Source organism: Chionomys nivalis, chromosome 2 (assembly GCF_950005125.1).
Source record: "Chionomys nivalis chromosome 2, mChiNiv1.1, whole genome shotgun sequence".
Classification (NCBI taxonomy): Eukaryota; Metazoa; Chordata; class Mammalia; order Rodentia; family Cricetidae; genus Chionomys; species Chionomys nivalis.
In genome coordinates this window covers 81,665,251-81,690,018 of record NC_080087.1, presented here as the reverse complement: position 1 = coordinate 81,690,018, position 24,768 = coordinate 81,665,251, and the positions used below count along the sequence as shown (strand labels likewise).

The following is a 24,768-nucleotide window of genomic DNA, read 5'->3' as shown; positions in this document are numbered from 1 at the left end:
GATGAAGGGACCTCTACACTGTCCTGCCCTGTCACAGATATATAGTTTAACTTAATGTCTGGACATGGAACATAAATGTAGGGTTTTAGCCTTTGAATTTTTTAACTCCTTTAAAATCATACTTCTTCATCAACAGCTGTATTTTTACTTAAGGAATGAATTCTCAATGAAAATCCCTTCATGTACCTTTTCATCCATGAGATTTTATACAGAATGAAGTTATTTAAAATTTAATAGTGGATGAATGCATGAGGCTTTAGTAAACAGAATTACAATTACCTTGTAATATCAGTTACAGTAATTCCAACAAAAACACTGTAAAAGCTATTTTACAAAATATGAGCATGAACCAAATACTCTTTCAAGGATTTTATATCTTTTATAACCCTGATTCCACAACTTTGGCTGGAACTGTGCTCACCATTAACAAATTAGGCAGAAACAAAGTAAACACTGGGCCTACTATCACAGGAGCGATGGGATATAAATGGTGACAATGGAGGTGCCTTAAATAACCCTAGTTATAACTGTTTTTCCTAAATTGGCTGAGTAATGTTTGGTGAATTAAGTTTATAAAATGAGACAAGAGTAAATCAAGAACATGATGGTTAACATAGACATTCTCAACAGAGTTATTGTCTCTGAAGAACAGAGATTCCATGTTCTCATTCTCTAAGGGTTTCTCCTCATCAAGAACAAATGAATACTCTGATGTTAACCAAAGCTTAGGGCAGATTCAAATTCTTCCCACATTCTTTTCAGTCACAGTCTTGACAATATGAGTTCTCTAATGTTTAGTAAAATTTCCATTTAAAGGCTTGTTAACCTTCCTTAGATGCAGGAGACTCCTGATAATAATGGATTTTCTGATATTGTGTAAGCTCATTGTTTACAATAAAGTTTTTCCCATATTCTTTACATTCACAGGGTTTCAGACCTATAAGGACCCTCTGATGAGGTTGAAGAGCTGAGCTAATTCTATAAATATTCCCACATTCCTTGCATTCAAAGGGTTTCACATCAGCATGGATTCTTTTATGTTGAAGAAGGCCTGCACTTGAGTTGAGGTCTTTCCACATTCATAAGAGTTTTGTGCCAGTATGAATTCTCCACTGTGTAGTAAAAGCTGAACTAAATCTAAATATTACCATCATATGTTATATTTATAGGGTTTCTCACCACTATAAATTCCCAAATTTATTATATTCATGGGGTTTTCATCATAATGGTCTCTCTAATATACAGCTATCTTAGAATTACTGAAGGCCTTCACATTCTTTTTTTTTTTTTTTTTTTTTGGTTTTTCGAGACAGGGTTTCTCTGTAGCTTTGGTGCCTGTCCTGGAACTAGCTCTTGTAGACCAGCCTTCACATTTCTTAAATCATAAGGCTTCTTAATAATATGAATTTTAGCATGTCAAACCAAGCTTGATTTTCACTAAAGGGCTTCCCACTTTAACACTGGTAAAGTTTCTCACCAGTTTGAATTCTTAGATGTACTTTAAGGCCTTCACCACGAATAAAGAACTCCCCCACATTGTGTACATTCATAAGGATTCTTGCTAGTATGAATTCTAAAATGTCCAAAAAATTGGTAATGATACTGAAAGGTTCCCCAGATTCCTAACATTGTAAGGTCTTCTCACTAGTGTGGATTCTCTCATGAATTCTAAGAGCTGTACCACGAACAAAGCCCTTTCCACATTCCTTGCACTGAAAAGGTTTCACATCACTATGAATTCTCTGATGCTGGGTAAGTTGGTACTGAAATCTGAAGGCTGACCCACACTTCTGACATTCAAATGATTTCTCTCCAGAATGAATACTCTGGTGCCGAGTGAGCTGTGACAGAATAGTGAAGGCTTTTCCACACTCCTTACACTGAAAGGGTCTCTCACCAGAGTGAATTTTCTGATGTTGCATGAGGTTTGAGCGACGATTAAAGGTTTTCCCACACTCTTTACATTCATATGGCTTCACACCAGCATGAATAATTCTATGTTCAACAAGACTGGAGACATGCTTGAAGGACTTCCCACATTCCTTACACTCAAAAGGTGTTTGAACTGTATGAATGGTTTTGTGGCAATTAAGCTGGCTGGAAAAATGAAAAGTCTTTCCACATTCTTTACACTCAAAAGATCTTTCTCCACTATGAAAACTCTGATGTCGAATGAGATGTATATTAAGTCTAAAGACTTTCCCACATTCCTTACACTCAAATGGTTTCTTTCCAGTGTGAATACTCTGATGTTCAGTAAAATTTGAACGTCGACGGAAGTGTTTCCCACATTCCTTGCACTGATAGGGTCTCTCATTAGTATGTATTTTCTGATGCTCACTAAGTTGGTTCTTACGTCTGAAGGCTGACCCACACAGCTTGCACTTAAAAGGTTTCTCATCAGTATGAGTTTTCTGATGCTCAGAGAGGTATACCTGAAGCCTAAAAGCCTTCCCACAGACATTACACTCAAAGGGTTTCTCACCAGTATGAATACTCCGGTGTCGAACAAGATAATAACCACTAATAAATACCTTCCCACACTGCTGACATTCAAGTGATTTCTCTCCAGTATGAATGTTCTGGTGCTGAGTGAGCTGTGTCAGAACAGTGAAGGCCTTTCCACATTCCTTACATTCATAGACTTTTTCTCTGCTGTGAGTAAGAGTCTGACCGGTGTAATTAGGCAGTTTTTCCTTGTTACTAATCTTTTGCTCAGCATCTCCTTCTTGATAACTCTGTAGTCCCTTGAATATACTACAGTTGGGATCATTACTAAAACTGGAACCCTGGATGTCAAAAGATTTTCTTAATTGCTTTGTGCTTTGCTTGGGTAAATTCATATTTTCTGGAGATATATTTTCAGCTTCATAACTTGACTCTAAATCTGAAAGAAAAAAAATACTTTATTTTCCTGTAACACATACATGCACACAAACATGCATACGCGTGTGCACTCACGCACACACACTCACACACACACAATCCATTAAAAGAATGGCCAGACTCTAAAATATTTTCTGATAAGCTCAACAGACACTGGGAGAGCAACAATAATGAAAGTTCACATAAGACAATACTCTCTATAGTAGAACAGGTTGGAAATGGGAAGGCATGTTTGCTTAAAGATATAATAACTAACTATAGTGATATAATTTTATGTGGTTCTTTATATAGTACTGGAAATTCACACCTTTGTGTAAAGGTTTTTTAACCTATGGAGATGTAACAGCCTGCGCTAACCTAATGACAATGTGTTATTGTCTGCTGGAAAATGAACTGTTCTACCCTGTTCATTAGTATTCAGGTGTAATAATTTACACAGGTCCCCTATGATGGCTAAAGAAACTTAATATGGAGCCAGACATCCCTTAAGGGCCATTGACCTTTTGCTCTGGAATACCTGAGGTCCTAGTGACATGCAGGTAAGATAGGAATAAGATAACAGGATAATGGTATGTAAGCTATTAACACTTTGCTTCTGTAAAACCTGCTTAAAGGAATGTGGTCTTTTTATTAGTATGTAGAAATATAGTATATATAGTCATATATATAGTAATAAGCTCTAGTTTATTACTATTACTATATATAGTATATATGCTATATAGAAAAAACAACTAAGGGAAGTACAACAATTTTCCTGCCCAGCTGTGGATTCCATAAATAAATAGTTGTAATGCACACCTTTCTGATGTCTGCTTTAAAACCCCAACTTACCACTCCTTGCATATAGTATGCTGTTTGGCTCTAAGCCTGCTGTCCTTCTGCCAGCAGTAGGAATAAATTAATTTAGTTTAAATTTGAATTCAATCTATATCTTTAGTCTTTCCCAGTGGATTCAAATGCCATAACAAACCAAATCATGAAAAAAAAAACTATACCACACAAATATGTAATATATGTCATGGTTAAAAAAACTGGTTTGGGTTTTTTTGTTTGTTTGTTTTTTGAGACAGGTGCTGTAAGCAACAAGCATTATACAATTATGCAGTAAAAGTACAGCTGACAGATCACTAGACAAACTCATGGGAGTGTATTCCAATGAGAAACTCAAGTCACAGAGCCTCGGGTTTTAAAAATGCTACAGTTCTCCAGCGGGCCTGGAAAGCAGCTAGTCCCAGGTAGAGATGGCTGCCAGACCCTGGAGCAGTTGCTGGTCCCAGCAAGGCGAGCGGCTGGGCAGGCTGGTCCTGCCATGCGGGCAGGTGTGAGCAGGCGGCAGGTAGAAGGCACATAAGCAGATACATCATACAGAATAGAATTGGATATTTATTACTTAGAGGAGAGAGAAAGTGTGGGGGAAGAAGGAGAAGAGAAGAAGAGGAGACAGAGAAGGGCCCAAGAGAGAGAGACACACGCGCACCAAGAGGGGACAGACAGAATCTAAGATGGCGGGAGGGGAGGGCAGGGGTCGCCAGGAGTGGGCGTGGCTTGCCTCTTAAAGAGATGAAAACCACAACATCAGGAATACCTGTCTTTTGAATAGTTGCTGTCAATTCTATAGAAATCTAGTGAGGCCATGGCTTTTCCCCCTTCCATAATGGAATTCATCCCAAAACATCCCAGCAGTGTATAAATCATTCTTTAAATATGACTTTTACTGTATTAGTAATTGGGTGATCTTGCCCCACACTGTGGGGCCCTGTTGTGAGAGCACTCGCTAGGTAACTCCTTTGTTCTCACAGTCAGGTCTACATAAAGCTGATCCCCCACAATTAACCTTTTGACAGAACATCTGACAAGGAAGAGATTCCTGCTATGGACTACATGGAAACTTCAAAGGGACAGGCATTGAGCGGGGGAGATAGCATGTCTACCCTTACTGATTAACAGGGCTGGGTGGCCCTAAAATCTCCAACAGCCATCTCAGGGTAGTGTACCCTGCTGGCCTTTGCTCTAGCCTAACAAGTTATTAATATTCTGTACTTACCTTCATCTCAGTATCACTGACACAAAGCCTTAGTCTAGAAAATTAACTGTCTGAGCCTTTACCCACAGAAAAACAGGAAAAAAGCTTAGATCGCTAAACCAGCCCCAGAGAAAAGAATTCCTTCTCACCTGGGTACCAGAAGATACAACAATCCCACAGCACCCTGTTGCTTAGGGGGAGGGAGCAGCAGTGCCATCATCTTTCCTCCTGTGGTTTTATGCTGGTTGCCATGGCTACCATGGCTACTACAAAAATGCTATGTTCCCAGCTGCCAGGGAAGGAAGCAGAAGTACTCAGAAAGTGCAACAGCACTGCTGCATTTTCCTCTACAATTATGGATCACAAGCTTCTAGCTTAAATAGTCACCTTAAGAAATGTAGTTAACACACGCACACACACACAAACCCTTTGTCTTCTTAGAATTCTGTACTGATTTAATCCTCCCGGTATCTACAGGGGAGCTTCACAGTCACATCCCCTCTGTAACAGTAGTAAGACAACTAGTGCCTATTTTCTCCATCCTGCTCGCCCTAAGGAATGAATGTTTGGTATCATTGTTATTTATTAGAGAATTGTTAACTATGTCTGCATGAGTACATAAATTGGAAATCTTGTGGGATTGGAAAGAACAAAAAAGAGGAACATCAAAAGAGAACATGAAGGGGAACATCAAGAGAGCATTTGGAGAGAGCACTGAAGAGCGCATAGGAAGAATAAATAGAACTTGATAAAAAGACTTATATGAGTTCATTTTTTTTACCCTCAGACTATTTTAGTTTTCACCTTATGGCGTACCAATGTGGGGCTGACCAGATCTATTTAAAAGCCTGAGAGAGCTTGGGAACTTATTCTAGATTAAAAAAAGAATAGAGTTAAACATGGCTTCTTAATAGCAGCATTTTCTTGGATGGGCTCGGCTTGCTAACTCTTGTTTAAGAGAGGCTTCCTGATTCAGTGTTAGCTGCAAAACCTTTGCAGCCCTTTTAAGAGGCTCTGTCACAAAACACTTAAATGATGTTTATGAATAGCTTACAGCATGCTTTTTGGTGGCATCACGGACTGTGAACTGCCATAGAGTTGTGGCAATAAACACAGCTCCAGCTGGTACCTCTGCCACGAGGCTGGAATCTCAGAAAGCTAAAGAATGGGCTGAATCCAGCCGTCAAAGCCATATTATAATCCTAGCCATATTGCTTAGCAAATTAAAGACTCATATGATCAGGAAAAGAGAGATTCAAAGATGATGAAAACCTCTAAATGACAATGTGTTAAAAATAAATGCAGGCTTGGAGAGAAAAGAAAAACGTTAAAGTCCTTAAAATACAAAAGAAAGAAAGTATTTGGGTGTGGTGGCACACACTTTTACTCCCGACACTTGGGAAGCAGAGGCAGGCAGATCTCTGTGGATTCAAGAACAACCTGGTCTACAGAGTGAATTCCAGGATAGCCAACATACAGAGGAACCCTGTCTCAAAAAGCCAAAAATTAAAAGTAAATGGAAAAGAAATAGAGTTTAAAATAAAACCATATAAAAATGGAAAGTACACAGAGTATCTGGATATTGTACACTATTGTTTTGTCTTTGAATTGCCTGACTGCTGAGGAAGGAAAAACAGCTGCTACAAGACATTTGATTATAAATGCTGCTGGATTAATCCAAGAAAGGTATTTTGAAAATATCTTGACTTCACAATTGAAGTCAAAAGGTATGTTACTTTGGAGAAGAGATTTTGCTTTTATTTCCACAGGAAATTATTCATAGAATCTCATAGAGAAGCTATGGATTCATCCTAAGTTAAGAAAAATCAGGTTTGATCAAGGAAGACCACCTGAGAAATCTCCAGTAGGAACAGATGGCCCAGATGTCTTGAGTTCTACATCCAGAACAGATTCAAGACTGCTGCCTGAGATGATCAAGCCTCACAGGATACTCCAGTCATGACTTGATCATAATTCTAAATTTTCTTTAGGTCCTCATAAGATTATCAGTGCCCCCAACCAGCAGGAAGTAGCCTGGAAAACTATGCCCACATTCCAAATAAATGGACTATGGATATTTTCCTTTGTTTATAAAGTTGGTTACAAGTTGTTATGGATAATGGTCAAGAGAAAAGCTAAACAAAGGATATTAGATTCAGAGTTCTTGTTTTTTTAAAAAAAATGGGGGAGTGCTGTGGGACATTGGTTTGTACCCTGTCAATTGTATTTTAATAATTTAATAATAATTGGCCAGTAGCCAGGTAGAAAGAATAGGTGGGACAACCAGGCAGGAAGCAGAGGCTGGGCAAAGAGAACAGGAGAATTCTGGGAAAAGGAAAGCTCATTCTGTCGTTGTGACCCAGCCACAGAAGAAGCAAGATGTGACTGCCTTGCTGAATAAGGTACTGAGCCATGTAGCCAACACAGACATAAATAATGGGCTAATATAAGTTATAAGAAATAGTTAAAAGAAGTCTGAGCTACTAGGCCAGTCAGTTTATAACTAAAATAGACCTCTGTTGATTTCTTTGGGACTTAACAACTGCAGCAACCGAGCAGGAGAGAAACCTCAGACAACAACCTTCTATAGCAGTCCTTCTGAATCCTAAGAGGTTTAAGGGGGGTTGGCACCTCAACATAAATCTCAATGGACAGGGTTTCTCGGTAGCTCTGGCTGTCCTGGAACTTGTTCTGGAGACCAACCTTGTATAGTTACTATGAAAATCCATGTGCTGGTTCCTCAGGAAGATGAGAATCAATCTACCTCAAGATCCAGCTATACCACTCTTAAGCATATACCAAAAAGACAGTTCATCCTACCAGAGGCACTAGATCAACCATGTTCATTGTTGGTTCTATTCATAATAGCCAGAAATTGGAAACAACCTAGATATCCATCAATAGAAGAATGAATAATGAAAATGTGGTACATTTATACAATGGAGTATTACTCAGCTCATAAAAAATCAAATAATGAAACTTGCAGATAAAAGGATGGCACTATAAAAATATTATCCTGAGTGAGGTATCCCAGACCCAAAAAGACAAATATGGTATGTATTCACTTATATGTAGATATTAGTGGTTAAATCAATGATACCCAAGCTACAAGTTACAGAACTACAGGTGTTAGGTATAGAGTAAAATACTGAGGGAACATATAGATCTCATTACAAAAAGGAAACAGAATAGATAACCACAGATTATCTATTCAGAAGGTGGCCTGCAATGGAAAGATCAAGTGAAGAATGCAGGGAAAGGGAGAAAATACAGGGAAAGTCAGCTAAAATCAAGAGCCATTTGAGGAGGTAGCATGGAAGTTTAATACAACAGAATCTTTTTCCTTAAATATATACATATATGAAGATGATATAACTGAAATTCCAAAGAATGGGGGGAGAGGGACCCACCTGACCATCTCAACACCAAATGAGCTTCTAGCACCATTGTTTGATTACATTTAATCAAGTTGTTGGCCAAAGGTGCACCATGGAAACCTTCAAACAACCCAAGCCACTGCCAAGACTGTAGATTGTTCACCACAAAAAAACAGCAAGGCCCACTGCTAAAGACAACACTTACTCAATTCACTGAACATAGAGAAGTCAAACTGGTGCCTACATAGAGCCTTCACCCTCTTTTCTCATGTCTTTGGTTCAGTGTTGTCGAATAATCTCTTTGTGAAAGCTGAACATGCAGTAGGTAGGCAGGGCAGAAAGAATGATAAGGAGACACCAAGAAACATGAGGGAATGCAGAGCAAGCAGGATGGACACTACAGAGATGAGGTAATAAAGACATGAGACAGAAAGTAAATTCAGAGAAATAGGCTCATTTAAGTTTTAAGAGCTGGTTAGAAACAAGCATAAGCTACTGGTTGAGCTTTCAAAATTAATAAGAAGTCTCTGTATGGTTATTTGGGAGCTGGTAGGTGGGAAAGAGGAAAACTCACTACAAATTATGTCAAACATACAAACATAGGCCCTGAGAAGGCAAAAAAAAAAAAAAAAAAGTCTAGACTAAGAGTCAGATGTAGCTTCCTAGTCCTACAGTCTCTCAGGTAGGCTAGTTCTCAGTGATGTACAGAAACATTTCTACCAATCACTGCCTGGAGGCTGGAGTCAACCACCAGTACCATGTGCTGCATAGCATGCAATCAGAGAATGCGAGAGGGGCTTAGTAAAGATAGTCCAAATGGAAAAGAAGACTCTAAACAGGTTATAGCATGTGTTTAAAAAAATGTCCATGGCATAAAAAGAAAAAGGGTATGGAAAGTCATAGAAAATGTTTATAAATAAGATAAGGTCTTAAAGGAGAAAATAAAATAATATAAAAAGAATAAGCCATGTAGAGATGGGAAATACACAAGGGGTCTGGATCATATATGGTGTTATATTGATTTTAAATTGCTTGATTACTGATGAGAAAACGATAGCTGCTCAGAGGCACTGAATTATAAAAATTACTAAATTAAACCAATCTATATATATTTTAAATGTCTTTACTTCAAAATGGAAGTAAAAAATATGTTACATTGGGGAAGAGGTTATGCCTTTGTTTCCACAGAAAATGAAAGGCTGTGGATTCCTTCTTGATAGAGATCAGATTTGATCAGGGGAGATTCCCTGAAAATTCTGGCCACAGACATTAAAAAAAAAAAACTAGAAAAACTACAAGACAGGTGACATATATTTCACCTACTCAAAAAACAAAAATCATCTTTGGCTGGTTTGTGTACAACACACAATCCAAACTTGTGTTAATGCTTCAAGGCTGCTGGCTGAGATGGTCAAGGCTCACAGACTATTCAAGCCAGAACTTGACCATCATCCCAATTTTCTCAGAGTCCCCCAGAGATACCAATGCCATCAGACAACAAGAAGCAACCTAGAGAATGCAGAAGTACAATGGATGGTTTTTGGCCATTTGGTGGGCTATGAGTACTTGTCATTGTTTGGAGCAGTTGGTTACAAGCTGTTATTGGTAATGGTCAGGGGGAAAAAAAGGTTGAACAAAGAAAATTAGATTCAGGGAACTTGTTCTGAAAAGAAAAGGGGGGATACAAAAATTACAAGAGAATATGCAAGCTGGTATAGCCCCTTTGGATGTCAGTGTGGTGATTTCTCAGAAAATTAGGAAACAACCTTCCTCAAGACCCAGTAATACCACTTTTGGGTATATATTCAAAGGATGCTGAATCGTGCCATAAAGACATGTGCTCAACTATGTTCATAGCACCATTATTTGTCATAGCCAGAAACTGGAAACAACCTAAATGTCCTTTAACTGGAGAATGGATAAGGAAAATGTGGTACATTTACACAATGGAGTACTACGCAGCAGAAAAAATAATGACATCTTGAAATTTGCAGACAAATGGATGGAGTAGAAAACATTATTTTAAGCCGGGTGGTGGTGGTGCATGCCTTTAATCCCAGCACTCAGGAGGCAGAGATAGGAGGATCTCTGTGAGTTCAAGGCCAGCCTGGTCTACAAGAGCTAGTTCCAGGACAGGCACCAAAAACTGCAGAGAAACCCTGTCTCGAAAATCCAAAAAAAAAAAAAAAAATTATTTTGAGTGAGGCAACCCATATACAGAAAGACAATTATCACATGTACTCACTCATAAGTGATTTTTAAACATAAAGCAAAGAAAATCAAACTATATATCACAATCCCAGAGAACCTAGACAACAATGAGGACCCTAAGAGAGACATACATAGATATAATCTACCTGGGAAATAGAAAAAGACAACGTCTCCTGAGTAAATTGGGAGCATGGGAACCTTGGGAGAGGGTTGAAGGGGAGAGGAGAGGCAGGGAAGGGAGTAGAAAAAAAATGTAGAGCTCAATAAAAGCAATAATAATTTAAAAATTACAATAGAAAATAACAGATAATTGGATCTACTTTAAACTAAAGCAACTATTAGTCCCTAACATTTTACTTTGGTATGGATTTCTATATACTGATACAAATTTAAGGTTATTTTTGCTATACTGTATATATGTTTCTACTCTTGCTTAAGATATTTTGTGTATTTGATAAAAATTTAAGGTTATTTTTGTTATGCTTTATATATGCTTCTATTCTTATTTAAAGTATTATACCTGTGCAGCTCAATTAAAAATGTAAAGTTTTAGTCCTTGAAAGCTACTTAGGGTAATAAAGAAACACAGGTTAATAGTCAACTACAATTATCAAACTTTTAGTCATGTTAGGTATGCTTTCAACATTGTACAGATATATTTTAGATAGGTGATTTTAAAGTATTTCAAAACTCTACAGAAAAGGCATTTAAAATGTTTTAATAACATATGACGTTTCTTGACAGTGAGAAATGTTTGTTCCTTGCAGTACCAATCTACTTCATGAAAGGATTATGGGTATATAAGAACCTCCAAATGGAGTTTGCTTTCTTTGTAGCAAAAGCTAGATATTTTGAGCAAGAAACTGCCCTTGCTTCAACTGCTGACAACATCCTATTCAATTGTACAAGCAAGAAACAAAAGCGCAACTGCCAAACTTTGCCAAGATAGAGTAGGAGAGTCTTTCAAAATTCCTGCTTCACAGAAAAGTCTATCAGATATTTTAGGCACAATGTACAGAGGAACCTGGGGTGAAAGTCTAGATAGCCAGCTGTTTCTGTCATTTCTTATTGTTTTGGAAGTTGCTTGTTCTACACTTCCTGTTTATTCAAGTAATATATCCTTCCCAGGTCTTTAATGGTGTTGAAGACTAGACAGCTACAATTAAAGTTTTCGTGAGTCATGACAGAAAGTAAATTAATACAAAACTCTGGATTCATCAAAGAAGAATAGTAAATAAAGTATTTTCTCTGAATTTGCTGAATACAATGGACAAACACTCTGAATGTAATTCTTACTTGATAATTATTCTTGTTATATATACTTTCATTTTGTTGAAGTTAATATCTTTTCATTCTGTTTAGACAAAACCTGATACCTGTTTTTATTGTATATCATTTTACTATACTATGATAGAGTTAAAAACCTTAACTTTTTAGACAAGAAAGGGGGAAATGTTGTTAAATAATCTTTTTGTACACTGTGAATATTTGTCACTCAGATGGGTTTAATAAAAAGCTAAACTGTCAGCTTTTTATTTTATCTACATATAGATAGATATACATAAAGGTAAAATAAAAAGCTAGGAGAGATTTTTAGGACAGAGAGGACACTGAGAAGAAAACGGAGATGCCAAGAGAAGTAAGGAGATGCAGAGCAAGCAAGATGGGCACTACAGAGATGAAGTGATAAAGACATGAGGCAGAAAGTAAATTAATAGAAATGGGTCAATATCAGTTATAACAGCTAGTTAGAAACAAGCCTAAGCTATCAGTCAAGCTTTCATAAATAATAAGTCTCCATGTAGTTATTTGGGAGCTGGCACAGGACAGAGAAAGACTTGCTACAGTACAGGAGGATGTTCTGCACACTAATAAATTAGGAACAGCAGGATATGGTGGAACATGCCTTTAGTCCCAGCAGTTGGAGGCAGAGGCAGGTGGATCTCTAAGTTTGAGGCCAGTCTGGTCTACAAAGTAAGTTCCAGGACAGCCAGGGCTACACAAAGAAATCCTGTCTCAAAAAAAAAAAAGAATGTCCTACCTGAAACATATGCTAGGGCCATCGTAACACAAAGCTTGTGGGAGTGACCAACCAATATATGATTTGACTTAAGGGTCTCTCCACGAGATAGAGCCCATTCCCAACGCTGGGTGACTGACGAAGACCTGGGACTAAACAGCCAAGGGATCTAGAGTAAAATCAAATACTACTGTTCTAAAAAACAAAAGCAAAGCAATAAAATACCTCCTAATAGCATTCTGCTACACTTATAGACAAGTGCCTTGCTCAGACATCGTAAGAGAAACTTCCTTCTGCAGCAACTAAGAACAAAAACAGAGAACCACAGCCAAATACTATGTACAGAATGAGAGACCTTAGGATACTCAGCCCTAAAAAGGATGTTTCCATCAAATCCCTCCCTTCACAGCTCAGGGAACCCTGTGAAAGAGGAGGTGGAAAGAAACAATGTAAAATCAGAGGGGATGGAAGACACCAAGGAAATAAGACCCTCTGTGTCAAAATGATCAATGTTCTTTTGATCTCACAGAGGCAGCATGCACAAGGCCTGCACCACCCAGCCTGCACCAGGTCCTGTGCATAAACTGAATGTGGCCTCCCATTTAGTGTGCACATGGGATTCATGAGTGTGTAAACAATGGGGTCTCTATTTCTTGTGCCTTCTCTTGGGCTCTTTTCCTTTGGTTTTGTTGTTGTTGTTGTTGTTGTTGTTGGAGTCCAATGTGTCAGTTTTTGTTTTAACGTATTGTACTGTATTATATTGCCCCTTAGAAGCATGTTTGTTCTCTAAGGACAAAGAGTAAGGGAGTAGATCTAGAGAGAAGGGAATGAAGGGAGAAACAGGGAGGAACGGAGGGAAGACAATCAATAATAAGGATATATTATATAGAAAAAATTATTCTCAATAAAAGAGGACAAAAATAAGACTAAGGAAACCAAATAATAAATAAACTCAAGAAGTTTGACATGGAAATGTCCAGAAAACTAAAATCAAACAAAAACGTCAATAATCAAAATGGGAAAAACCATAAAGAAAACTTACTTCCAGTAGTCCTCCTGAGATAATAATTTTCTTAAGATGATAGTAACAGGTTGTTTACATTACCGAGGACTAATGGAAGGTTGTTAGTGGATAATATCCTGCCAGCAGATACAAGAAATCCTTAGAATATTAGTGACTTACGTTCAAACAGTCCAACAAAAAGTTTTAAATATGCAATTGTAGACATAAACACAGCATACAAAGACAAATATTATCAATTAGTATACTTAGGTAATATTTTTAAGCTGTTATAATGGGGGGGATTGCTGCTGTAATTTGGTTGGGTTTATTATTTTTTGTTTTTAATGATTCACTTATTTTCATTTTATGTGTTTCTGTGAGTGTCTCCATGTATGTATGTGTACCATTGCCTGCCTGGTCCCCAAGGAAGCCAAAAGAGAACCTCAGATCCTTTGGAATGGAGCTAGGTAGTTGAAAGCCTCCGCGTGGGTTAAAGAAACCATGTGGTTATTAGAAAAGAAACTTGGGTCCTCTGTTGTTGTCTGTAGTTTCTGTCCTGCCCAGTTCCCGCAGTTGTTAAGTCCCAAAGAACTCACCAGAGGTCTACATTAGTTATAAACTGATTGGCCCATTAGCTCAGGCTTCTTATTAACTCTTATAATGTATATTAGCCCATTATTCTTGTCTATGTTGGCCACATAGCTCAGTACCTTTTTCAGCGAGGCAGTCACATCTTGCTTCTTCTGTGGCTGGGCCAGGACTGTGAACCAAGCTTTCCTCTTCCCAGAATTCTCCTGTTCTCATTGACCCACCTCTACTTCCTGTCTGATTGTCCCACCTATACTTCCTGCCTGGCTTCTGACCAATCAGCGTTTGTTTAAAATGTAATCAACAGAATACAGTCAGCTGTCCCACACCACTCTGTACCATCAGCAAGTGCTCTAAATGACTATACCATCTCTCCAGTCCCTCTATGTTTTGAGATGGTCTCATGTCACCTAGGCTGCCCTCAAACTCAGTATGTAACCTTAAAATTCTGATCTTCCTGCTTCCACCTCCAAAACCCTGGAATTACAGATATGTGCCCTGTACTAATCAGGGTTCTCTAGAGGAACAGAACTGTTCATTCTACATTTACAGAATTTATGCGAGTGGGTGATGGGCTGACACCCAGCTAGTCCAACAATGGGTGTCTAATAGCAGAAAGTCCAAGAATCCAGCAGTTGTTCACTCCACAATGCATGTCTCCGCTGATCTGCAGTACATGCTGGGATCTGAAGAAGTAGGCTCTCATGCCAATGAAGAAAAGGACTTGCCAGCAGAGGGAAGGAAAGCAGACAAGAATTTCCTTCTTCCACATCCATTTTACAGGATGCCACCAAAAGGCGTGGCCCAGATTTAAGGTGGGTCTTTTTTTTTTTTTTTTTTTTTGAGACAGGGTTTCTCTGTAGCTACGGAGCCTGTCCTGGAACTAGCTCTTGTAGACCAGGCTGGCTTCGAACTCACAAAGATCCGCCTGTCTCTGCCTCCCGAGTGCTGGGATTAAAGGCGTGCGCCACCACCGCCCAGCTTTTAAGGTGGGTCTTACCCTCTCAAAAGATCTGGATTAAAAGTGGGTCTTCCTACTTCAAATGACTTGACTAAGAAAAATCTCTCACAGGTGTACCCAGATGTTTGGATTTTGGTTAGCTCCAGATGTAGTCAAGTTGACAACCAAAAAGAGACATCACAGCCCCCATGCCAAGCTATGTAGAAGGCTACGTTGTGTGTGTGCTCACATGTTGTTTCACTGGCTTGTCCATCTATTCTTTTTGAGTCAGGGTCTCTCTTTTACTTGGAGCTTGCCAAGTAAACTAGGCTAAATGTTAGCAAGACAAGGGATCTGCCTTTTCCACATCTTCAGTGTAATAATAAAAAGCATAGGCTATGACCATCATACCTTGCTTAGAGAGACTATGAAGACCTACAATTAACATATTTAGTATTCTTCACTATGTTACTGCATTTACTTGTGTTCAAATTGTCTTATCAGTGGATCAGTGGCTAAGAACACTGACTGCTCTTTTGGGAAGACCTGGGTTTGATAGCAGTTATAGTACTAACCTGTAACTCCAGTCCCAGGGGATCTGACACTCCCTTATGGCCTCTTTGGGCACCTGTAGTCACACACACACACACACACACACACACACACACACTATATTTAAAATGATAGAAAAAGGGTAACTACTCCAGTATGATGGAAGAGGGGAGAACAACTTAGTGACTTATGAACTAGCAGCCCCTGTGGCAGTTTTTGCTATGACCTTGACTTCCTTCCCAGGTCTCAGGCACATTCTTCCACAGGCCCTGGCACTCTGAAGGGAGTGTGTCAACCCTGGGTCAGGCATGGAGACCTCTCCAACCACACGCTGAGATGGCAATGCTGTAGCCCTGCCTTCCTCTTACTCACCTGGGCTGGGTCTGTCTGCTTCTTCCGTCACGGCTATCCAGGGCTCTCTCTCCTGCTCCAATAAGGTGATCAGATTGGGTTTGGAAATGGAACTTCCCACTTAAAAGAAAGGAAAAATGACACATGTGGAGACTTCTTTTTAAGACTTGGTCCCTCTAGTTATCCCAGGATATCCTGGAACTCAATATGTAGACCAGGCTGTCCTGGAACTTCCTTAATCAACCTGTCTTTACCTCCCAAATGCTGGGATTATGGGTGTGTGCCAACACAAGCTACCTGTAAAGATTTTTTAAAATGCAGGTGTATTTATTATAAAAAATATATACAGGCTGACATGGTGGATCATCCTGTAAGCTCAGCAGGTGGAAGAATGAGCCAGGCCAGTCTGTGCTATATAACAAGATCCATCTTACAAAAACAGATTTTAAAAAATGATTAAAGAATCCAAATAATGCTGAGAAAAGACTTAAGATAAGAAAGAGAAGCAACCTCAGTGAGAAACCAACTGTTTCAGAAAAGAGTTTATATAAATGCAGATCAGGGATTGCCACTTAAGAGGAAAGTATAATTTAGTGGGCGGAGGGGGGGAGGGGATCATGAACCCTTAGGCTACACTGTTGATAGAGATGTAAACCCCATCTCTACAGCTCAGTAATAATGCCATTTATTGGGCAAGTCCCACCAGATTCTATGCTCAATGTTTCCATCTACAAACTGGGCATAGTGGCACACATATGTAATCACAACACCTGGGAAGATGAGAAGTTCAAGTGTAAACAGAGCCTTTGGTCCCGCCCAGTCCCTCAGCTGATTTTAAAATAATCATTCAGACACTTATTTATAAATGTTTAGCAGACGGCTCAGACTTATTACTAGCTAATACTTACATTTAAATTAACCCATATTTCTTTTTTTTTTTTTTTTTTTTTTTTTTTTTTTTTTTTTTTTTTTGGTTTTTCGAGACAGGGTTTCTCTGTGGTTTTGGTTTTGGAGCCTGTCCTGGAACTAGCTCTTGTAGACCAGGCTGGTCTCAAACTCACAGAGATCCGCCTGCCTCTGCCTCCCGAGTGCTGGGATTAAAGGCGTGCGCCACCACCGCCCGGCTTCATATTTCTTATCTATGCTTTATCACATGCTTTGTGGCTTGTTACCTTTTTTTTTTTTTTTTTTACATGTATGGCTTCCTCAGGAACTGACTGGCATCTCCCTCGACTCTGTCATTCTTTCTCCCTGTATTCCTGCTTGGATTTCCTGCCTCACTATATCCTGCCTTGACACAGGCCAAAACACCTTTATTTATCAACCAATGAGAGCAACACATATTCTCAGCATATAAAGATATCCCAGCCGGTGGGTGGTGGTACACGCCTTTAATCCCAGCACTTGGGAGGCAGAGGCAGGCAGATCTCTGTGAGTTCGAGACCAGCCTGGTCTACAAGAGCTAGTTCCAGGACAGGCTCCAAAACCACAGAGAAACCCTGTCTCAAAAAAAGATATCCTACAGCATTTCCCCTTTTCTCTCTAATGAAAAAGGGAGATTTTAACTTTAACATAGTAATATTACATATAACAAAACAGTTATCTAACAAGAATTATAGTTATGATGTTTACTCTATTTACATTTGGCAAAATTAAAGAAAATACTCCATCATCTAGTATATCTTTATGAGTCTAGTTTCATATCTAATTTATCTTTTATTGTAACTAAGGAAAACTATAATTATAATTATCTACTCTTCAACTCCATCAAAGACCCCAGAAGGATATAATATTACCTGAGTAAACAGGAGTGCATTACAAGTAACTTCCAAAATACTAGAAATGACAAAGGCATCTGGCTACCTGGACAGTCACTGAAATTTCTTCTGTAATATTGCGGCATCCATCCTCAGCCTACAGGCCTAGAGTATCTGGCAGACTTTTTCAGTGAAGCAGGAAATCCGAAGGACACTCCCACCTCTATTGGCAAAGCTTGCCAGTCACTTTTCTCTGGGTCCTGAAGAATGTCTGGCAGTTTCTTCTGTGAAACAGGAACCTGAAGAACCATCCTGCCTTGTTTTGGCAATGATTAGCTGTCATTTTCCTCTGGGTTCTGCATGTCCAGTTTATGCAGAGTACTGTCAAGCAGTCCAGGTAAAAGCAGTTTCTTGCCCAAAAGGCTAGCCTTGCCACATTGAAGGCAAATTCCATAATGAGTTTCTTCAATGCCCATCACACTCTTTGAAGTAATTGGTGCTGCCAGGAGCATACATGTCTCACTGTCGAGAAAATTTCCTAAAACATTTTAAATGCCATATTCTGTAGGTCTTTGAAGTGTCCAAGGATTACATACATAATTGAAATATATTTTTGTACACCTAAAAAAACCTAACTAATATGACTTTAAGTTTGACTATTATAGATGACTATTAATCTGTAATTTTCCATTTTCCATTTTTAAATCAGCTGCATGAACATAATACCTTAAACAAGAGTAGAAATACACATACAGTATAACAAAACTGATCTTAAATTTATAGCAATGAACTAAAATCCATACCAACGTAAAGTATTTTGAGAGTAACAGTTGCTCTCTGGACTAAAGTAGATTCAATGATCACCCCTTTTTTGTCATAATAATTTACCCATTTCCCCATCACTTCTATATCAATCAAGACCAGGTTAATTTCATAGCGAGTCCAAAGCCCCCTTAGGCTACATGAGACATGGCTGAAAAGAAATAAATTAATAATAATAATAAATGACAAATAATAATTTAGATTGAGATGATAATATCTATTGGATAGGGTTGATCATGATATTAAGTATTATAGTCAAATATCTTGAACACTGTCTGACCTATACTAACGTAGGATCACGAACGTTTTAATCTTTGTTTGTTTGTTTGTTTGTTTATTTATGTTGTATGTTAGGGATGAAACAGCTACATCCTTAGCCATGAAAAGTGTTGGCATTATTGTGATTTAAGTTGCCTTCTTTCACTTTACACCTCATTCTTACAGACATGATTAATGAAAAGGACAAATTCATAGCCTGAAACTTCTACAACAAAGCAAGTAAAGGAAGTATTCCTTGATGGAAATAGAATGGTTCCACTTCCGTTTTAAATTGACTCTATAGATTCATCATTAAGTAAATCCATAAAGGTTCTTATATTTATCTCTATATGCATGCATGTACAGTTTATGTTTTTATGAGGGTGTGTGCACAAGTGTGTGTAGGCATACACACGTGTATGTGTGTATGTAGGCCAGAGAGTAGTGTGATGTATCATCTATATTACTCCCCACTTTGTTTTTTGAGACAGAGTCTCTCTCTGAGCCAGAGCTCATTGAGAGGATCTCCAAGGTGTGAACAAAAAGCAGGTACCTCATGAGCTCCTGTTTTCAACCAAAGAGATTCCACATGAGAAAAAGGAGGAACTTGCCACCTCTTTAAAATTTTATTGAAATACATTTATTTTATTTTATGCAAATGTGAGTGTATGTATGAGCACCACATAAGTGCATGGTGCCCATGAAGGACAGAAAAGGGCATCAGATACCCTAACCCGGAGTTAGAGCTGGTTTAGAGCTACCTTATCCTGATGGGAATAAACTCAGGCCCTCTGCAAAAGCAACCAGTTTGCTTAATGGTCAAGTTATCTCTCTAGTTCCTAATTATATTTTTTGATTTATTTACTTCTTTATTTAATTTTGTTTCTTTGTTTTGTTTGATATAGGGCCTCACCCTGTCGATTAGGCTAGCCTGGAAATCATGATGTATTTGAGAGTAACCTTGAACTGACAACCATCTTCCTCCTTCAGCCTTCTGAGTGAAGGAATGACAGGAATAGGGCCATCAAGCACAGCTTCAGCTACCACAGGAAAGATACTCTGTCTACTCATTCAGAGGGAGGAAAGCCAACAATGTAGAGGACACCCCCATTCATGGGGACAGATGGCCTTACCCACTGTGAGGAGGTTTCTGTAGGTCTCCAACATCGTGTCCCTGTATAAGACCCTCTGAGCAGCATCCAGGCAGGCCCACTCCTCCTGAGAGAAGTCAACAGCCACATCCCTAAACGTCACTGACCCCTGAAACCACAAACACAAGTAGAGTCAAACTGGGGAAGCGTTCAAGATGGAAAAAGAGAAGGGAAAGGACTCAAGGGTGGAAGGAGCCACATGGAGATGCTCAAGGCACCTGACTGTGTGAGCTCCCCCAGGAAAGGAGGACTGTGGCCCTACATATCCAACAGAGGTGTGCTTCCATTCCATCCGCAACCTTCCAGTTACAGCACAAAAGAGAACTGTCACCAGGCTCAGTGTAAAACACCTAAGACACAGTGTGAGTCCCTGAGTTTATTGTGGCATCAGGAGATATCATAAAGATTTCATTTTGTCATCAGCATGATTTTTATAAATACGTAAGAGTCCATACTACTGGCATATTAGGTTTAAGGGGTTTTTCCCTTAAAATCAAAAAACTACATTCTACCAAGATAGTGCAGATGTCTCAGGTCTTCCTGAATGCTAGAGACTACAGTCCCCTCCCAATCACAGCCTGGATGACCTTCCCTCTCATCACTGAACTCTCTATTAAAGTCCCTCAAGCAGGTCATCTCGTCACACACATGCACGGAGGTCATTCACTCTCAAACCCTGTGTCATCAGCCTGAAAACACCAAAGATGTCAATCAGGATCCCCAGTGCAGTCAAAGGAGACCATCACCTCAACGGTCTGAAACCCCCAAAGACCCTGGTTCCCTGTGGGACTGTGGTCCTCTGCAACGACAGTCCTCCCTGACCACAGGCAGGAGAGAGCAGGTGTGCAGGAATGCACTCAGAGCAAACTGCAGAAGCAGCCGGAAACAGGCCAGGCAGGAAGTGCTCTGACCTTCCAACCCTCACTGTAATGGGGTAGACTGGGCTGGAGGATTTCGGGTCCTGGAAAGCTTCACAAAAGAAAGGCAGCAAAGAGTCATCTAACCTGAAAGCCGCCTGTGTAGAGAGAGAATGTCAACTTACACAGACCACGTCCTGAGAACCAGAGCTGGCCATTCTTCTTCAGGATCCTCCCTGGGGGACAAAAAGAAAGTCTCTCATTGGACTGTCACTTGATGTCCCACACTGACTTATGACACCATGATTTTCTTCTCAAGCATCCCCACTCACACTCCTCTCCCACGGCTCATGGCCTCCTACAGGCCATAACTATAAAGTGCAGGAAGTCCTGCCGGATGTGGTAGCATGGCTATACATTGCCAGCACTGGGGAGGCAGAGGCAAGAGGCTTGCTCACATTCCAGGCCAGCCTGGCCCAATGGGTTCCACACTCGCCTCTGCAATCAGTGGCGCTGGTCAGATTCAATGTTAACATGCAGTAGACTGACACCAGATCTTCAGTCACACCATATGCAAAGTCAACTCAAACCAGATTAAAATTTAAAGACAAAACTGACACTACTAGGGGAAAAAAAAAAAACAAAAAAACAGAGGAAAGCCTCCATGACACCGGACGTATTACTGTAAAAACACAAGTAACAAAAGCAAAATGGACAAATGGGATTTACATTCGACTGAAAACTTCACACAGCAGAGGAAACCATCAATAGAGTAGAGGGATAATCTAGAGAATGGGAAAGAATACTTGCAAGTTACACACCTGACATGGAGTTAACATCTAAACTCTGACACAGTGCCTTCATAAGGAACGCAGACAATTCAGTGACAAGGACACATGCTAATTAAGAAACAAGCAAACACACAAATGGACATTTCCCCACAGGGAACATAAAAACGGTCTACTGGAGGGACATGAAAAATAAGCATCCGAGAGACAGACATTAAAATCACAGCGAGTGGCCTTCCTCGTGCCTGATAAGAGTGTCAGTTACCAGAGGGCAGGAGGAAGGGCCCAGTGTTTTTAGAGTACTTTATGCTCAGGCAGAGGGCCCAGGTTTGATTTCCAGTACCCACATGGTGGCTCATAAACATCCCTAACTCCAGTTTCAGGGGTCTGACACTCTCTTCTGGCTGCCTCAGGCACATATATTCAAGACAAACAAAAGTATAAAAAAATGAAGTAAATCTTTTTAAAAACAGTGTCCACTATCAAAAAGCAAACATCATGTAGAGAACACGGAGGAACAAGCACATTCCTGGAGGAGATGTAAGTTAATACAGTCATTGTCAGAAACAATACGGCATGTTCTCAAGCAATTACAAAAAGCACTGTCGCGTGATCCATCATTACCATGACTGAGTAGAGACACAGAGAAAAACTCAGCATCTGCAAGAGACGTTTACATTCCCAAACTTATTCCAGCATTCTTTACCTGGTTGTGATATGAAACCACACACACACTAAATAAATGGAGAAAACAAATGTAAAAGGAAGTTCACGGGCACAGCGGAAGCTGTACAACCATTTACTACAATAATGTGAGCATGGAGGAAAACGAGAGAAATGAGCTAAAGACAAAAAGACAAATGCTGGGGTTGGAGAGATGGCTCAGTGGCTGAGAGCTGGTTTGGCTTTTCCAGAGGTCAGGAGTTCAGTTCCCCGACAGCTCCCAATGCCTGTAACTCCAGCTCCTGTAGATCCTAACCATCTGGTCTCTGCTGGCACCCCAGCGCAGAATTCTGAATAAAAATAACTAGTCTTCAAAAAAAACAAACAAACCCCACCATCTCACACATGAAAACTAACCTTTAAACAAAAAGACAAAGACCACCATCTCCATGCAGAACCTGAAACCGTTATCTCACAGGACCAGGTACAATGGTGGGTAACGAGGTGTGAGCAGCTGAGGCTGGATGTGCAACACCGTGGTTGAGAGTGGGAGATGCCGACCCGTAAGGCAGTCGGGAAGACGCTGACCAAGGACTACACAATTTCAGCGACACAACATAAGTTCCAGATACCTCAGGCAGCACAGCGACTATGTGTTTTGAAAAACTCAGAGAGCAGACGTTGCGTGTACTCACTACAAAAATGTGACAGGCAGATTTAGTCATCCCAAAGGACACGAAGACTCCAAATGACCATGCTGTACACAATACGAGAAATTTCATCAAAAAAAAAAAAAACTGTTCTACGTTATTCATTTTGTTTTCCTTGTTATTGTTTTTGAGACCAGGTTTGCTGTGTAGCCCAGCTAGGCTGGAACTGACTGTACGGCTAAACTGACCATGTAATCTCTCAGGTACTCATTTTAAGTGTACACCATAAAGCTTACCATATATTAGTCATTTTCATAAAAATACAGTCAGTAATCCAATTATTTCTAAGACGCCCTCGTACTGCAGAAAACTGAAGAGAATGAACTCAAACGACCACAGAGAGCGACAACTAAACACATTAGGTCCTTACTCTGCGGCTGGCACTGCACCAACAGGCTTTACAGCTGTCATTCGGAGGCACATGACAAGCCTCCGGACCCAGAGAAAGGGAGAACCAAGACTCTGAGATACCACAGAGCCGCATCCCCACGTTCAACCACAGCACTGCACATCTGGACCTGGCCAATGCTACCCATTTTCATACACACACATCCTAAAATTACTACTTTTTTTAAAAAATCCTTTCAAAGATGCCAAATTAAGCAGAAATTGCCTATCACCTCCATTGTGCCCCTGATTGGAAAAGAAAGCCTTTAAAGATCAAAGGACACAGGACGTGTGATATCATTGGAGCAGTAATTGAGTGACTATATCTGGGTTTGAAAGCCCTAACGCTAACCTCTGGAGCTGACCTACTTTCTGCAACATCTTGGGGAAAGGGAGTGATTGTAGAGAGAAGATGTCAAGGGTCTCCGAAATGATCATGTGACTATTAAGTGGAAAGGGAGGAGACAATGTAAGGGGCACAACGGTGGAGGCATCAATTTACATATTCTTACTTCACTTACTGACAATTCTATATTCTAAAACTAAAACCTCATTTCTCAAAAAGAAAGAAAGCGCAGACTCATTCTTGAATCTTAGTTGTGTGGGAATAAAGCACGCATTCTTCTCCAAGCCTTGGGAGGCGTCTCCGGCCCCAAATGCGCGCCCGGCGCTCAAGTCTGAACCTCAGGGGCAGCTCCCCTTCAGACTCCGTCCCTGACCTCTCATCGCCGCAGCCTGGTCCTCTGCTTCAGCCGCTGTGGCCGTGAGGGAAAGCAGGAGCAGATCCGACTGGCACAGTGACACGGACAATCGGAGAGCTCGAGGTGTGTAAACACGCACACACGCATGCATATAGACACGCACACCACGGTCCCTACACACTCACACACATCACCATTCACCCACCCCACACCACCGTCCACACCCACACCGAGACCGCAGGCTCCGCCTTAGTGGAGAATTACATCACAGATTTCTACCACCTACCAGAAAGCTCTAACAAGACAGAGGAAGTTAATCTTTTACTTCCGGCGCACTGGCCCCTGGGAAATAGAGTCTCGGTAACCAAAAATTCAAGCCTAGCGCTCTATGGTTCAGAGAAATCCCAGCACGCAACGCTGAGCAGCCCACCTGGGGACTGTGCCCACTGGTTTGTCGGAGTTCCCGCGGGGGGCGCCGAAAAGAAAAGCTCTCCGGCGTGGTGGTACACACCTTGAATCCCAGCCCTCGGGGCGGGGGGAGATGGGAGGAGCAGAAGCAGGTGGATGTCTGGGACTTCGAGACCAGCCTGGTCTACAGAGTGAGTTCCAAGACAGCTAAGACTACACAGAGAAACCCTGACTCGAAAAACCAAAAAGAAAGAAAAGAAAAAGTTCCCTCTGGGTTCTGCGTGTAACTTACTTTCTCTCCTATGCAGTGTACAG

At 40.3% G+C, this 24,768-nt stretch overlaps 1 protein-coding gene across 1 annotated transcript; it reads right to left on the bottom strand.

Annotated features, from left to right (window-relative positions):
* Positions 1-608: 608 nt before the first annotated feature.
* LOC130869721 (zinc finger protein 780B-like) lies at positions 609-24,244 on the bottom strand. Its single transcript, XM_057762126.1, has 5 exons — positions 24,064-24,244; positions 20,982-21,032; positions 19,922-20,048; positions 15,973-16,071; positions 609-2,887 (listed from the first exon to the last, which is right to left on the bottom strand). The coding sequence occupies exons 2-5, from the start codon at positions 21,012-21,014 to the stop codon at positions 1,623-1,625; spliced, it is 1,524 nt and encodes a 507-aa protein (XP_057618109.1). The 5' UTR covers positions 21,015-21,032; positions 24,064-24,244; the 3' UTR covers positions 609-1,622.
* Positions 24,245-24,768: the final 524 nt, after the last annotated feature.